The 16461-nt window shown below is 39.2% G+C and overlaps 2 protein-coding genes across 2 annotated transcripts in view; both read right to left on the bottom strand.

Moving 5' to 3' along the window:
• The window catches only part of anapc2 (anaphase promoting complex subunit 2), a 15934-nt gene extending 14156 nt beyond the window's left edge, over positions 1-1778 (bottom strand). Inside the window, exons 1-2 of the mRNA XM_053338968.1 lie at positions 1683-1778; positions 1583-1588 (exon numbers count right to left, since the gene is read on the bottom strand). Of these exons, the coding sequence (XP_053194943.1) occupies positions 1583-1588; positions 1683-1778 (102 nt within the window). The remainder of the gene's footprint in view (positions 1-1582; positions 1589-1682) is intronic.
• A 2063-nt stretch (positions 1779-3841) lies between these two features.
• On the bottom strand, positions 3842-14504 carry LOC128379351 (NLR family CARD domain-containing protein 3-like). Its single transcript, XM_053338967.1, has 7 exons — positions 14234-14504; positions 13089-13390; positions 11347-12428; positions 10373-10546; positions 6858-7031; positions 4202-4378; positions 3842-3866 (listed from the first exon to the last, which is right to left on the bottom strand). The coding sequence occupies exons 1-7, from the start codon at positions 14502-14504 to the stop codon at positions 3842-3844; spliced, it is 2205 nt and encodes a 734-aa protein (XP_053194942.1).
• Between the last annotated feature and the right edge of the window lie 1957 nt (positions 14505-16461).

Here is a 16461-nt window from a genome sequence, read left to right as displayed (position 1 = left end):
CACTTTCTACAGTTTCTTTATGAATCAGTCATCTTTTATAACTACCAGACTAAACTGTTCAGTAAAATACTGAAAAATATAGAAAAACATTAACTTCATGGATGTAAGTTATGTTTGTTCATAAAATTAGTTCAGTTGTTAAACATTAAGATCAACAATAGTAACAGACAGTCAGTGAACTTACATCAGACCCTCCAGTCTACAGTGTGGACTCTTCAGAAGATCACACAGCTGCTCCACGTCTGAATCCTGCAGCTTGTTGCGACTCAGATCCAGATTATCTCAGATGGGAGGGGTTAGATTTCAGAGCTGAGATCAGAGAAGCACAGCTGGTCTCTGACAAACTGCAGCCCATCAATCTGAATAAAGAATAAATGATGCAGATTAAAAAATCAATTTATAATCCAATCAGATGTGTTCAGTTTTTAAATGTGTAGTTCAACATTACTATGTCCTCAATGAGTCTGTGTGTGTGTGTGTGTGTGTGTGTGTGTGTGTGTGTGTGTGTGTGTGTATGTGTAACAGGGTTGTTAGAGATTAAAGAAGTTTGTCAGCATTTATTTCTGTATTTATTTAGTATTTATTTTATTTAGTAGTTTTATTCTTATTTTCTTGTGTAACAGGTTAATATTTTATGTTTATCTCTGCAAGGCTCCTTTCATTAGTTGTGACTGAGCGCCCTCCTGTGGCCGGTGGTGGTAAATATAATGACAGTAAAACACTCAGCTCGTCTCTTTTCCCGCTGCTGACGATCTGAGATACTAAAAAACAGCTCTGTGATTTCCTCAAATATTAAGTTATGAAAACTGCCTTTACTGAAGTTAAAGTGCAGGTTATTTGAGTTGTCCTGTCACGTTTTGTGACTATCAGTGAGTCGCCTATTTTATTGTCATATCTGTCTTTTCTTTCTTTGAGTGAAGCTGCGCTAGCTTGCTAAGTCTGTTAGCCATGTTAGCTGCTGAGCCTCATACAGTATGTTTGAGAAGTAATGCACAACCAGAGCAGAGTCACGCAAAATGACCGTTTTCACACGCACTCACGCCACGCTGCTATTTCTCACTGTCAAAAATAATACTGAAGCTATCTTTTTAAGATCATTAGTTTGGACCCCCCCCCCCCCCCCCCCCCCCCCGACACACGCACACAAACAATTCTACCATGTCTATAATCAGTACATCAGTCTATCCACTCAGCTCTGTTTTCAGAGCGCTGTGTCAGTGCTTCATTATTGAATCTGTTCCGCTTGTTTATTGAGAGAAAACCCAAATCAATTAAACTCAGCTCCATGTTTTCACTGATACCAACACACACACACACACACACACCACACACACACAACACACACACACACACACACACACACACACTAGGGTGACCATATTTGGGTTTCTGAAATGGAGGACACATTATGTCGGGGGGGGTGATATGAAGTGACACAAATGTTGCTGCAAATGTACCCAGCTTTCAAAGCGTTATTCTTGTCCCAGGGACAGGCCACCATTGCAGATCAAGACGCTTCTTTTTTGGCCATACCTGCCCACAATGCGAATGTTACCTTATACTTACCTTATAGCCTACTTACCTGCACCTGTCAGTGAAAAGATTGCATTAATTAACACAAAACAACATAAATACAATGTATGAAATGACACAAATGACATATGGTGTCAGTGTAAAGCTACACTGTCTGACTTTGTCACAAAGAAATCTGTGACTTTAGCCGAAGAGCTCTCGCCCCTGACTGCTTGGTCGTTGGCACCTTTATTTGCCACAGACATACGTGCCTGACTTACATGTCAAACATTCCGCCTCATACGGATCACGACCCTGACGGAAGCACGGGAATTTTTTCTTTAACTCCTCCGTAAATTTACCACATTCGTTTAGGCATTGTTGCCGTTGAATCGGCGGACACACATGTGCTATCGCCTGTCTGTCACTGACACTGAGGATAGAAGATGGATCAAGCGGCAACCCCCAGCAAGTGAAGTGAAGTCTACTGACTGTTCTTTTTTTCAGTAGTTCCTAGTGATGGGAACGGCAGTTCTTTTTACTGTACTGAATCTTTAGAATCCGTTCATTAAAATGATTCGTTCAAAAGATTCGTTCACCGAATCGTTCAGTGCTCTCCAACTCCCTGAACTGATAAACAGCCAAATAATCCGTCATTCAGTTCATGATTCAGCCCTGAGGTTCACGTTCACTTACTGAGGGACGGTGCGTTCAAGGGACTATATTATACAATCATTCGCGGGAGACGCAGCGCTGCTTATACATGCACTAAAAATATTACACAGTGAAAGTGTCCTCTGTGCACAGTAAAATAACATAACATGATGCTACACTGATGTTAGCAACACAGCGCTAATGTTAGCAGTACATGTACTGAACGTGAATCAACTCCTCAGCCCTCAGTGCCCTGAGTCAGTGAGTGACTGACACAGCGCCACTTTCAGCAGTTCGCGAACGATTCATTGAACGACATGCTGAGGACGTGAATCTCGTTCACGTACTGTGCTGAAAGTGGGCTGAATCATGAACTGAATGACAGCGAATCACGTTCGCGAACGAATCATTGAACGACATGCTGAGGACATGAATCTCGTTCACGTACTGTGCTGAAAGTGGGCTGAATCATGAACTGAATGACAGCGAATCACGTTCGCGAACGAATCATTGAACGACATGCTGAGGACATGAATCTCGTTCACGTACTGTGCTGAAAGTGGCGCTGTGTCAGTCACTCACTCTTCTGTCCTCCTCTCCTCTCATTACTTTTATGTGTGCCTAAGTCCATTACGATAATGGGGATGGGGGCGTGTGTGTGTGTTTGTTTTCGTTACCCGTTACTTAGCTTGGAGAAATTGATGCTATTGGCATGAAAGCGTGTCCCCGCGAAGGGGAAACAGAATCACTCAGTCAGTCAAAGTGTTGTCGCTCACTGAGTGATTCGTTCGCAGTGAACGAGTGAGTGAGTCGCGGCAGTTCCACTCCCGACCGGCAGCCATGCTCGCGGCTGAGCTCAACTGAACTGAACTGAGGAACGAATCAGTTCATGAAGTGATTCAGTTCACTTCGTTCACTCAAAAGATTCGTTCGTTCGAACGACACGTTCGCGAACGACACAACACTAGTAGTTCCCGCACACGCTCACGCACATAATGCAAAGTGATTGGATTTGGGGAGAAGGGCGTGACTAATTTGTCAGAGAGAGAAACCTGGAACGGAGTAGTGGAACGGAGTGTCAATCGAAACAATGCACTGGGTAGCCTAATGTGTTTGAGACTGTTGACCAAAATCCCGGGACAATTTTGAAATTCCCCCCGGACATTTTTTTAGGCCTGAAAAGTAGGACATGTCCGGGAAAAAGAGGACGTCTGGTCACCCTAACACACACACACACACAGACACACAGACACACACACACACACACACACACACTGTAGAGAGGACTGGTCTGTTTTTGGTTGACAGTCTCTTGGCTTGATGTTTTGCTTCCCCAGACAACATGGATATCAAGTTTTCTTTCCAAATAAGAGTAAAGTGAGTTATTACTGGTAGTAATCAGTTAATTTCAGCTAACTACACCTGAGTCTCTTATGGACAGGAGCTGACTAATAAAAGCCTGGCTGCCTCATTTATAAACTGGGCTCACAAAATTGACAATTATTCTACTTTTTGAGGAGTAATCATTGGCCTGCTGCTGAGGACTTTGGGTAAATCTCCAGTTTCACAGACTGATATTTTACAGTCAGTTGTATTTACATTCAGTATTTATGTTCAGTATCCATTTGTTCTGATTATAAACATGAAAGAATAGATACTGCTCACTAAGTAATGATCACTCCTCCACCTCCTCCTGACATCTAGGTGCATGAGAGTGAGTCAGAGACAGGTGCAGGATGCAGGGACAGTGCAGTTTCAGACAGATATTAGTTGAGAAGGATCTTCTGTATACAGATGTGACTCTTTACCAAGGAATTATAAACATTCATTTACTTTAACAACTAACAGTGAACATTTTCTACAGTTTCTTTCATGAATCAGTCATCTTTTATAACTACAGACTAAACTGTTCAGTTAAATACTGAAAATATAGAAAAACATTAACTTCATGGATGTAAGTTACTGTATGTACATAAATTAGTTCAGTTGTTAAACATTAAGATCAACAATAGTAACAGACAGTCAGTGAACTTACATCAGATCCTCCAGTCTACAGTGTGGACTCTTCAGAAAGATCACACAGCTGTTCCCCACGTCTGAATCCTGCAGCTTGTTGTTACTCAGATCCAGATCTCTCTGACGGGAGGGGTTAGATTTCAGAGCTGAGATCAGAGAAGCACAGCTGGTCTCTGACGAACTGCAGTCCCCCAATCTGAATAATTACAATAAATACATTATGGAGATTAAAATCCATTTTATAATCCAATCAGATGTGTTCAGGTTTTTAAATGTGATTATCTTGACATGAATCCCAGTTATCTCTGATCAAAGTTTGTACCCAGTGTAAAAAATAGTAATAACTATGAATACACATGCTATAGGGTTTGTATAGTGTGTGTGTGTGTGTGTGTGTGTGTGTGTGTGTGTGTGTGTGTGTGTGTGTGTGTGTGTGTGTGTGCGTGTGCGTGTGCGTGTGTGTGGGTGTGTGCGTGTGTGCGTGTTGTGTGGGTGTGTGCGGGTGTGTGTGTGAGTGTGTGCGTGTGTGTGGGGTGTGTGTGTGGGTGTGTGTGTGTGTGTTCTGAAGGATCAATATCAATGATCAGACATTATTCATTAAAACACATTAAAGAATATAATAAAGAAATATTTCTCCTTCATCAAGTAAACTTGATCAGGTTTCAGACAGATATTAGTTGAGAGGATCTTCTGTATACAGATGTGGACTCTTTACCAAAAATTATAAACATTCATTTACTTTAAACAACTAACAGTGAACATTTTCTACAGTTTCTTTATGAAATCAGTCATCTTTTATAACCAGGGTGTGAACTGCAGGGGAGTCAGGGGGAGCTCGTCTCTCCTTAATAAGACATGAGCTCCTCTGAAAAACATGATTTGTGACATTTTTGGGGGGTCTGTAAAATAATGACACTATGCTATGTTTTGATACGAATTTCATTTCCATTTTTTCAGCATTGGCTGTTTTCATGCGTAGCCGTATTAGCGTATAGTATGTAGAGATCATAGCATACAGACTAGAATACATAGAATACATAGATATCTAGTATAATATAGTCATAGAGTAATATATAGCAGCATGATACATATCATAGATACGATAGATATACATATATAAGAGTATAGTACCATATATATACATATAGTATATAGTATACATGATATATACTATATTATATAGATGTATAATATGTAAGTATAGTATAGGTATATCATATAGTATATGCTGCTATAGTATATATAGCTAAGTAGAGTAATCGATACAGATATAGCTATACTGTATACTATATCTGACGTATATACTATATATGTAGATATATATATGATATATGTAGTACTGATAGTATACGATATAGACTGTATATATCGATTACTTATATAGTACTGTACTATATCTATGAGTATATCTACTACTATATATTACTACTATACCATATATATACATATATATCATCATATATCTACTACTTATATCTATATACTAACTATACTATACATATACAGTATACTCTATATACCTACTAATATACCTATACTAATTACTAGTACTATCTATCACTATATCTACCTATATACACTCATACTATAACATACACTACTACTACCTTAATACTATATATACTATCTTAGTCCGTTATGGCTCCCATGATTCATGCTAGAGGGGTTATTCATCCACTAATTCACTTTAATAAAGATACTGGCTGCATGATATTCTTCCATCACCATGGAAGTGTGGCGGTGCTGTATCATAAACTTCACACAGTTTAACCTGAAAGATCAGACAAAAACTAAACTTTCTTGGTCACTCAGTCTTTGCACCGAATCAACATTATTCATTTCTCTGTTATGTGGTAGTCAGCATGCAGTGATGCCAAAAAACAAAACAAACGCAGGACAAGCCGACACAAGAAGCTGGAGCATGGAGGTAACAGCTCAACAGCTCCACCGTCTCTGTGTCTATGCTGATAAACTGTAGAATATAGTACAACACTCTGCAGAGTATACTGTGCCCCTGCTTGGCTGTAGTTTATCATACAGTGATGTTTGGTTTTATGTTATTAAACCCTTACATACTGTTCATATTCTGACTCATAATTAGTCTCTACAACAATTCACATTCATAAATTCAGTCATTAATACATGTTTGATTAATCCCTTCTTATTAATCTTATGGAAAAACTCAATGTTTTTGTGGTCCAGGAGAACATTTCATAGAATATTGTGAATACAACTTGTTTGACTGTTGATTTTTGAATTTGTTAAACACAAACTTTTACATTTGCATATATAAAAATCAGCTGCACACATTTTTCTTTTCCATTTTTATATATTGTGGGTCACATTAGGAAAAGTCTGGTTTAAATAAATGTGTACATGATGTTTTTACAGCTCCCAAACATAAACATTTGACCCTGAACAGTATGTGAGGGTTAACTGATATCATATATGTGATGTCAGTACTGTTTCAGCCCACCCCCCGAAAAATGTGAGCCCCCCACGACATGACATAGTTCGCACACTGTTTCTAACTACAGACTAAACCCTACAGTACAAAAACTAAATATGGGAAAAAGAAAACTAACTTCATGGATGTAAGTTATGTATGTACATAAACTAGGTTCAGTTGTTAAACATTAAGATCAACAATAGTAACAGACAGTCAGTGAACTTACATCAGAGTCTCCAGTCTAAAGTCTGGACTCTCCTTAAGATCAGACAGCAGTTTAATGTCTGAATCCTGCAGCTTGTTGTTACTCAGATCCAGCTCTCTCAGATGGGAGGGGTTGCACTTCAGAGCTGAGGCCAGAGAAGTACAGCTGGTCTCTGTCAAACTGCAGCCACACAATCTGAATAAAGAACAAATGATGTAGATTAAAACCCATTTATAATACAATCAGATGTGTTCAGGTTTTAAATGTGTAGATCAACATCAATATGTCTGAATCTATTAAATCAGCTCTTCTTCCTGTATTTGGTAGTTTAGTAGGTGTGTGTAGTTAAAACATGTTATTGGTGGCAGTAATAATTCCTCCTGTCCATACTGACTGTGAAGTGGTCTCTTCCTAACACAGCTACACTGTAGGAAATTACTTCATTCAGCTGGAGATAATATGAGGCTTTGACAGTCTGGTAGACTCACACTTTAATTGTCTGACTCAAATATTTAGAACAAAATTCCCTCTTTGGGTTTGGATCCCTCCACTGCAGCTCAGCAAGGAAACACTGAAGAAACACAAACATACTTACTTGATATGTGGAACTCAGACTGCTGAAGCCTCATATTAGTTTAATCCTTGTGCCTCACTAAGGACATTTTTGGCTTTTCATTTTTTATTTTCTTGATCATTTGGGCTGTGTTCATGCTTATGGCATCAAATTCTTCAAGGATATTCTTTTAAATTTTTATATTTTTAATTTCAACCAATCACTTATAATAGGTCTATAATACACTGTATAAACCAAATTGTTCCTCTGGGAGCCTTAGGGACAAAAATGTCCCCATAGAAACTAGGGATGCACCGATCCGACTGTTTCAGTCCCGATACCGATACCTGGTCTTTACGTATCGGCCGATACCTGATCCGATCCGATACCATTGTTGAATCAATAAACTGTATAACTCGCCATGTGGAAAAGACTGAAGGCAGGAGGCTTGATTTAAACTTTATTTCCTAACTTTGTAAACAAAATGTAACAAATTAACACATCAATATGAATGTGCTGAATTGTTATTTGTTATTAAAATAATAAGTCTATTATTATTAAAATAATAAATCCTTCTAAATCCTCGCCTCTGGTAGCTTTTATTGCACTTACAGTAACATAAAGAGTGTAGTTGTCACCTCCAGTTTTCACCTGGTTCACTGTCTCTGTGTGAGCAACACACACTGAGGGCTCAGCTCCACCCGAGGTGAAACATACAGCTCTTAAATACAGAGTAGGCATGGGCCGGTATGAGATTCTGGCGGTATGATAACCATAAGAAAAAATATCACGGTTTCACGGTATGGCAGTATTGCGATTACAGCTGTAAAATGTTCCTAAAAGTAAGAAAAATAAAGACAGACATGTTAATTTAATCTAAATATACACTGTAATGACAGTGTGAGGGGCTGTGATACTCGTACGCTGCAGCTGCACCACCTGATTTCTGACCAGCACTTCCTGTCTTTGACAAAAAACAGCTCATACCTTAGGAACGGTATGACAGAAAATTTGGCGGTTTCAGTTATTGTGTTTTTTTTAAATGGCGGTATACCTTGAACACGGTTATCATCCCATGCCTAATACAGGGATCATCATCATAGCCATAAAGAAGATCTCTCATTAAGACTTTGCTTTTTCACACTGAACCAACCAAAGCAGCATAAAGCTGCTGCTGTGCTTTTAAACAGCAGCTCCACCTCAGAGGTTTGAGGCTGAGCTGCAGGGTTGAGTGGAGGTGTGTGGGGAAGTTTATTTGTGCTGTTGAACGTAACTGCTGTGAAACAATCAGAAAATAACATGTTATTGATCTGATTCACCGGCTTTCTTACTGCCTATATCAGGGCTGATATCCGATATCAATATTGGATCGGTGCATCGCTAATTGAAACCCATTATAATTACATTTTTTGACCCCCGTGCTACAAAATGACTCTTTCATACATTCCTGTGTTCTGGACTATCATTTTAGAGCCAGGGCTTCAACATTTTAGTTTTTTAGTTTTAGTTTAACATCATTTATCTGTATTTAGCTCTATGGGAGAAAACAATGTTCCCCAGTGCTGCTTGTTCTGTTTTATGAAGCACAGCAGACCAATGAAAAATGTGGTTGCATCCAAAATGACCTGGATGTGTTGTTATGGGTGTCAGAGTGTGGTGTGTATGTGTGTACTGAAAAAATAACGTGTGTGTGTGAGTGTGTGTATGTAAATGTGTGTGTATGCAGATAGAAATAGAGAATTTGTATGGTCTTACAGGTCTGCATTTATAAGATTATGTCTAAATCTCTCTCTCTCTCTCTCACCCACATACAGACACATGCACCTACATACAGATACATGCATGTGCACACAGAATATAATATATAACACTTGTGCTACACATTTACTGTATAAGTTTTTGAGCTTTGAAGGTGTGTGTGTGTGAGCTTGTGTTAGCGTGTGTGTGTGTGTGTGTGTGTGTGAGTGAGAGATAGATTTAGACATAATGCTATAAATGGAGACCTGCAAGTCAATATAAATTCTCTATTTGTATCTGCACATACACACATTCACGTACACACACACATTTATTTTTCAGTACACACATACACACCACACTCTGATATCTATACCAACACATCCAGGTCATTTTAGATGCAATCACATTTCATTGGTCTGCTGTGCTTCATAAAACAGGACGAGCAGCACTGAAGAATTCCCCCAAAAGTAAAATACAGTTAAATTATGTCATCTGGTGAAAAACAATACAAAATACAATTTAGTTTAAATGTAGTTATAATGAATCAATGAATGAATCTTGTTGCTAATCATTGACTGTGATAATCCCCCCAAAATAATTCACTTTGCATTTAGTATTTAGAAAATAATTCATTTTTTGTTTGTTTTTTTTTCATTTTTAAAAACTGGTGTTATATGTAAACAAACTGGCATTTAAAGGGTTAAAATCCTGAAAATTAACATTTGATATTTATTATCAGGACTGATGTTGGTTAAAAAAATAATCCATTGAAAGTAGGAAATAATATTAATTCATAATGGCACGCAGGTGGTCGAGTGGTTAAGAGTCCATGCCATGTATGCAGCGGACCCCGGTTCGAGTCCCGGCCGACGGACCTTTCTGCATGTCACACCCACATCTCTCTCCCATAATTTCCTGTCTCTCTACTTTCAAATAAATAATTGAAAGGAGAAAAATAATATGAACTTATAATATTTTTATGGCAATCCTTTTACGCTGACATTGTTGTCCCTAAGGAACTCTGAGGAACACTTTTTAAGTGAGGCACAAGGGTTAAACTGTGGAAGTCATTTTAACACAGAACAAGACTGTGGATTTTAAATTCCTGAAACATTTTAAAACTACAGATTTGAGCTAAAAGCAAATCCAGAAGATGTATGAACCAAACATCTGAAACTTCAGTGAAGGATTTTACTTGAATCTATAGAAACAAATCTAGCAAATCTATAGTCAGTGAACTGACCTCAGAGTCTCCAGTTTACAGTTTGGACTCTCCAGTCCAGCACACAGAAACTTCATCATTGAATCATCCAGGATGTTGTAGCTCAGGTCCAGATCTCTCAGATGGGAGGGGTTGGCCTTCAGAGCTGAGGCCACAACTTCACAGTGAGTGTTTGTGAGATAACAGCGAGGAAGTCTGTAATGACACATATATTACAACATATGTTAACATGAAAGAGGACACTTTATATTTACTTCATGCATTTGATGACGAAACAGTTTGAAGTTGAATAAATTCCTTTAATGAAAAGCAACAGCTGAGAGATAAACAGGAAACAAGAAGAGAGAGACAGAGAATAACATGCAGCCAAGGTCCACTGCTGGAAATGAACCACTGGCATTGTAGTTATGAGATATCTGTCTTAACCAAAATAATAACTTTAGTGCATTCACTGATAACTGTAAAATACTGATATATGTTGTGATAAAATGCTGCTGTAATAAAACCTCAACTACAACCTCTGAAGTCCTTAACTTGTTTTACCAGGTTTCAATGATGTCTTCAACACTCAAAGGAAGAAAAGAAGAAAAAACTATAAAATCCAATAATTACTAGAAATAAATAGAAGACCTGTGTTCATTAACTTAACAGCTATAAATACAACCAACTGAAAAATCAAAAACAATTCACTCACAACAATTGAAACAGCTTAAAAACATCTATGACTAAATATAACTGATGTTATTACTGCTATAAACAAGTAGAGCACTATTTTAACAATAATACACATTTTTACAATTCTGTGTGATTTATAAAGCACCAAATCACAACAAACTTTTTTTTCACTTTTCACATAGAGCAGGTCTAGATTGTACTCTTTTAATTAATTTAGAGAAAACCAACATTCTCAATATATGACCCAACGTTTATTTATATTTGAAGAACTAAACTACTAATCTGCACTGATTTATAATGTTAATCACATCTGGACTTACCGAGCCTTTCTGCAGTTCCTCACAGCTGGGATCAGTCTCTGTCGTCCCTGCCATGATGTGTTGTACTTCTCCAGGTCCAACTCATCCAGAACCTCCTCTGACATCTGCAGCATGTAGGCCAGAGCTGAGCAGTGGATCTCAGAGAGTTCCTTCTCTGATCTGTTCTCTGACTTCAGGAACTCTTGGATCTCCTGATGTACTGAGCCGTCGTTCATCTCCATCAGACAGTGGAAGATGTTGATGCTTCTGTCAGGAGAGATATCCCCAGTGTTCATCTTCTTCAGGTTGGTGATGACTCTCTGGATGGTTTCTGGACTGTTCTCTGTCTGACCCAGCAGGTCTCCTAAGACACTCTGGTTGGACTCCAGAGAGAGGCCATGAAGGAAACGAACAAACAGGTCCAGGTGGCCATTTTTATTTTGGAGAGATTTCTCCATGGCTCCCTTCAGGAAGTCATCCAGAGACAGATAAGGGTTATCATCGTCAACATCATCATCATCATCATCAACCTGAACGAGATCATCATCATCATCGTCGTCATCACCATCATCATCATGCCTACCACTGCTTCTGAAACAAGCAGTAATCTTCTCAAGGCAAGATTTTCGTTTTGATTTCTGGTTTTTGTGCTTATTTTCCATCTGTGCACTATGATCATTTTCAGATGGGTCATTGTTGCTGAAATTAGATGAAGTCTCCTTGAGGAAAGACTTTGGTTTTGATTCACTAAGTTTGTAGTCTTCTCCCAGGAAGTCCTTCAGTACCTCTGTGTTCCTGCTGGTGTAACAGTGGTACATGTAGACTGCAGCCAGGAACTCCTGAACGCTCAGATGAACAAAGCAGTAGACTGTTTTCTTCTGGCGTTTCTCTCTTTTGAAGATCTGTGTACAAAATCCTGATAACACTGCAGCCTCTGTGACATCAAGACCACATTGCTCCAGGTCTTCTTTGTAGAACAGGATGTTTCCTTCCTGCAGCTGTTCAAACGCCAGCCTCCCCAGCTTCAGAAGAACATCGCTGTCAGCCTCCGTCAGCTCCTCTGGACTTGTCTCATGTCCCCCATCATACTTGCTCTTTTTCCTCTTTGTTTGAACCAGCAGGAAGTGTGAGTACAAGTCAGTCAGGGTCTTGGGCAGCTCTTCTCTCTGCTCTGAAGTCAACATTTCCTCCAGACCTGTAGCAATGATCCAGCAGAAGACTGGGATGCGACACATGATGTGGAGGCTCCTGGATGTCTTGATGTGTGAGATGATTTTGCTGGACTGCTCTTCATCACTGAATCTCTTCCTGAAGTACTCCTCCTTCTGGGCATCAGCAAAGCCTCGTACTTCTGTTACCCTGTCAACAAATGTACAAGGGATCTGATTGGCTGCTGTAGGTCGGGAAGTTATCCAGATGAGAGCCGAGGGAAGCAGGTTTCCCTTGATGAGGTTTGTCAACAGCACGCTGACTGATGTCTTCTGTGTGACATCAGTCACGACTTCCTTGGTGTTGAAATCCAGTGAAAGTCTGCTTTCATCCAGGCCGTCAAAGATGAACAGAACTTTACAGACAGCGAGCTTCTTTGCTGTGAGCTTTAATGTTGGATGGCATTCCTGGATCAGCATGATCAGATTGTACCGCTCATCTTTGATCGAGTTCAGCTCCCTGAATGGAAGCAGAACCAGCAGACTGATATCTTGGTTTTCGGAGCCCACTGCCCAGTCCAGAGTGAACTTCTGCACTGTGAAGGTTTTTCCAACGCCAGCAACACCGTTAGTCAGAACGACTCTGATGAGTTTCTTTTGGTTGGGTAAGGCTTTAAAGATGTCGTGGCATTTGATTGGAGTGTCATGGAGGGTCTTCATCTTGGAAGCTGTCTCAAGCTGCCACACCTCATGTTGAGTATCAACTTCGTTACTCCTTCCCTCTGTTATGTAGACATCAGTGTATCTATCGTCAAAGAGGATTTCATCTTCTGGTTCATCACTTGTTTCAGGCACTTTTTGACATCTCCTCGTCAGATTGAACTTACATATTCCTAAACCCTTCTGCAGATCACCACCTGCTGAAAGAGAAGACAAATATCAGTGTTCACATGCACTTGTATAATCAGTTTACTCAGAGAAACCAGGTTATGTGGGTAATCATGGAACATGTTAACACACATAGTAGAAACCTTGTTTCTGTAAATCTGTTTGAGATTTTTTCTCTACATTGACTTTATCTCAAAACATACCTTTCTTGTTTTATCAGTGTTGGTGATAGACTTAGTCCTGACTTTTTGTTCTGTTTTGCTTTTCCTCACAACATGACTGTGTCTGGATTTAACAGTAAAATGTTAAATGGTGGAAACTAACTTATTTAGACTTCTAGAGGACAATTTGTGTTTGTTTAAGTTTTAGTTGGATTTTAAATACAAGAATAAATCTCTTTGTAATGATCTCCCCTTTCATTCAGCTGCTCCACTTTTTACTATCTACAGTCTTTTGTTTAGTACATATGATGTGTATAAATGGCAGAGAAATTGAAACAGGAGAAATCTACCTGGGAAATAACAAAAACAATAAACGAATAATCATAATAATAATAATACATTGTTAGTGAAAGTCAAAGTTTGTCTGAAATTCATCAAAGACATGTATGTCAGGGTTAATACTGCTGTCAGTGAGCACTGGCTAAAAGAACTGGAGTTGTACCCTGCGTGCTGCTCTGCAGTAGTCCACTACCCCTAGTGTATAGGATGGGTCAAATCAGATGCAGATGATGTATTTTGTGTAAATGTATATAAGTGCTAGTAAAAAATCTTACTCCTATTATTAAATTATTAAAAATAAATAAAGACAGGCTGTTGTGACAGATCAGCTGTCTGGATGTGATGTCATGTTTGTCTCTTCCTGTGACTGACCTTCTGCTCCTGAGCCGATGTTTGATAACTCCTCCACCAGATCATTCCTGTTGATCTTCTTTAAAATGCTCTTCATCACCTCCACAGCTCCAGAAGATTCATATTTCTGCACCATCAGATCTACAGCATCCTGCCTCTCTGCCTCCTCCAGCTTGCTCTCTTTGATGGGTGGGATGTCGTCCACCGTTTCAGTCTTCAGGTACCACTTGAACTTCTCAAATTCATCAACTTTTAAATCTTCCAGAAGGTTTAGGAGGTCGACCGTTGTCATTTTGGCTCTCTGGTAAAATCAGAGAACAGATAAGAGACCAGTTGTATTTCTTTCTGTCTGTCTCTTTCTGTGTTTCTACTGGATCCAACTGATTTTACAAAAAGCCCAGTTTGGCTGCAGTCAGAGAAACTCAAGAGGATCATCACTAAAAACGTCTCATCACAAGTCTACTCAGTAGCTGTTCTGGAGCTTAACCCTATCAGATTGAGTTTTCTCGGTTGTCATGGAAATGTGTTAAAATTAACATTTTTCTGCTTAAATGTTGTCTTGTACAAATTGACAGTTAGTCTTCTGCTTTCACAACTCACCTGTTTGCTGTGGTTCAGTGAACTGTGGCGTTTTCACATGTTTTGATTGGTTTGTTAAAGCTGGAAAACCGACAGCACCTGAAAATGAGGATCTTGTCTCAAAGTGTGATTTTTGTTCTGTGAAGTAAAAAGGACAAAGCACAGGATTTTAATAGTCATCTTTCATTTGTGTTTCTCTCTCTTTGTTTCTGCTATAGTCTCTCTCCCTCTGTGTGATTCAACTATTTGACTTTTTCCAAACTTTAAATGTCAGACTCAGTTTTCTGCAGTGGTCACTCTGCAGTGATAAATCAGCTGCAGCAGGCTGTTTCTATACATTTACATGACCTCCTCCCATGTTTCGTGATATTTTGGCAATATTGGACGCTAAGTAGATCATGCCATAATCCCGACAGTAAGCGAGACCACGAGATCCTGCAATAAACTGAGTGTATAAAGGAAACAACATCAGGTTACTTTGCCTCTTGGACATGGAAGAACTGTGCAGTCGTTACGTGCCGCTGACGGACCCGGTGTAAATTGGGCTTTATTATAGGAATTGCAAATGAAATTGAAGTTTATTTGCTTTGGGGAAAATGTAATGAATTGCATTATATTGCAGCATATCGCAATATATTTAAATCGTATCGTGACACAAGTATTGTGGTAATATCGTACCGTGGAGCCTCTGGTGATTCCCCTAATATTTAGTGTCTTTGAACAGGAATACGTTAAGACACAGTCTGTACTACATGAGACCAAACACTCAGTTCTCTTCCATTGTACCTGCTGCTGCTGTCCTTTAGTAAATAAGGACAGACACAGTTTGACTTGTTAGTAAATCTTTAGTGAATATCACCCTGGGTTACCTGCTGCTACTTTACATTCATTGACTGGAAAATCAAACAGCAATAGCAGCCCTGTCTCTGTCTCTGGTTAACATGAAGATCTGTTGTAGATTACAGCTGAATGGAAGCTACTTCATTATTTCTTTCCTTCATATCTACACAACCTTCATGAAACCATCTCACTGAATCATCTTCAGGTCAGTTTACAGTAGAAACAGTCTCTTACTTTGTGTCTGAGGGTCCAGGTTCATTACTGAAGTCTGGAGGATGATCATTGGAGCAGTCACTCTTCACAGACAGACAGCTGGATATTAGAGACTCTGTCCTCCTCTTCCTTCATCTTCTGGAGTCTGAGAGGTAAACCAGTAACACTGCAGACACACACACACACCCACACACACACACACACACACACACACACACATACACAGTATAATAAACTCAGTCCTGACTCTCAACTTAGTAGCTTCTTATTAGTTTACATGACTTTAACTACAACCATGTGTGTTTTCTAGTCATCACAAAGATAAACTTTGACTCTGGTTTAAATCCAACAAACAGCTTCAGATAAACATGTGTGAGCTTCTTAACTGTGACTTCTCTCTATTTAGAGCTCAGCAGTGAGTCACGTTACATCACTGTGAGGACGCAGAAACCAGGAAAAGAACAACAGGAAACTACTTTTGAAGACGTCAAACTGTGTGATTTTATATTTTTCTGACACAGTTTAATCAACTAAACAATTCAACTTAAAAATAATCATCAGATTGATCAATAATGACAGTAATCATTATTTACAGTCCTGATATTAACACTCACCTG

The sequence above is a fragment of the Scomber japonicus genome, chromosome 18 (assembly GCF_027409825.1).
Source record: "Scomber japonicus isolate fScoJap1 chromosome 18, fScoJap1.pri, whole genome shotgun sequence".
Taxonomy (NCBI): domain Eukaryota; kingdom Metazoa; phylum Chordata; class Actinopteri; order Scombriformes; family Scombridae; genus Scomber; species Scomber japonicus.
Note: the sequence above shows the minus strand (reverse complement) of the source record. Positions and strands in the feature narration are given on the sequence as shown.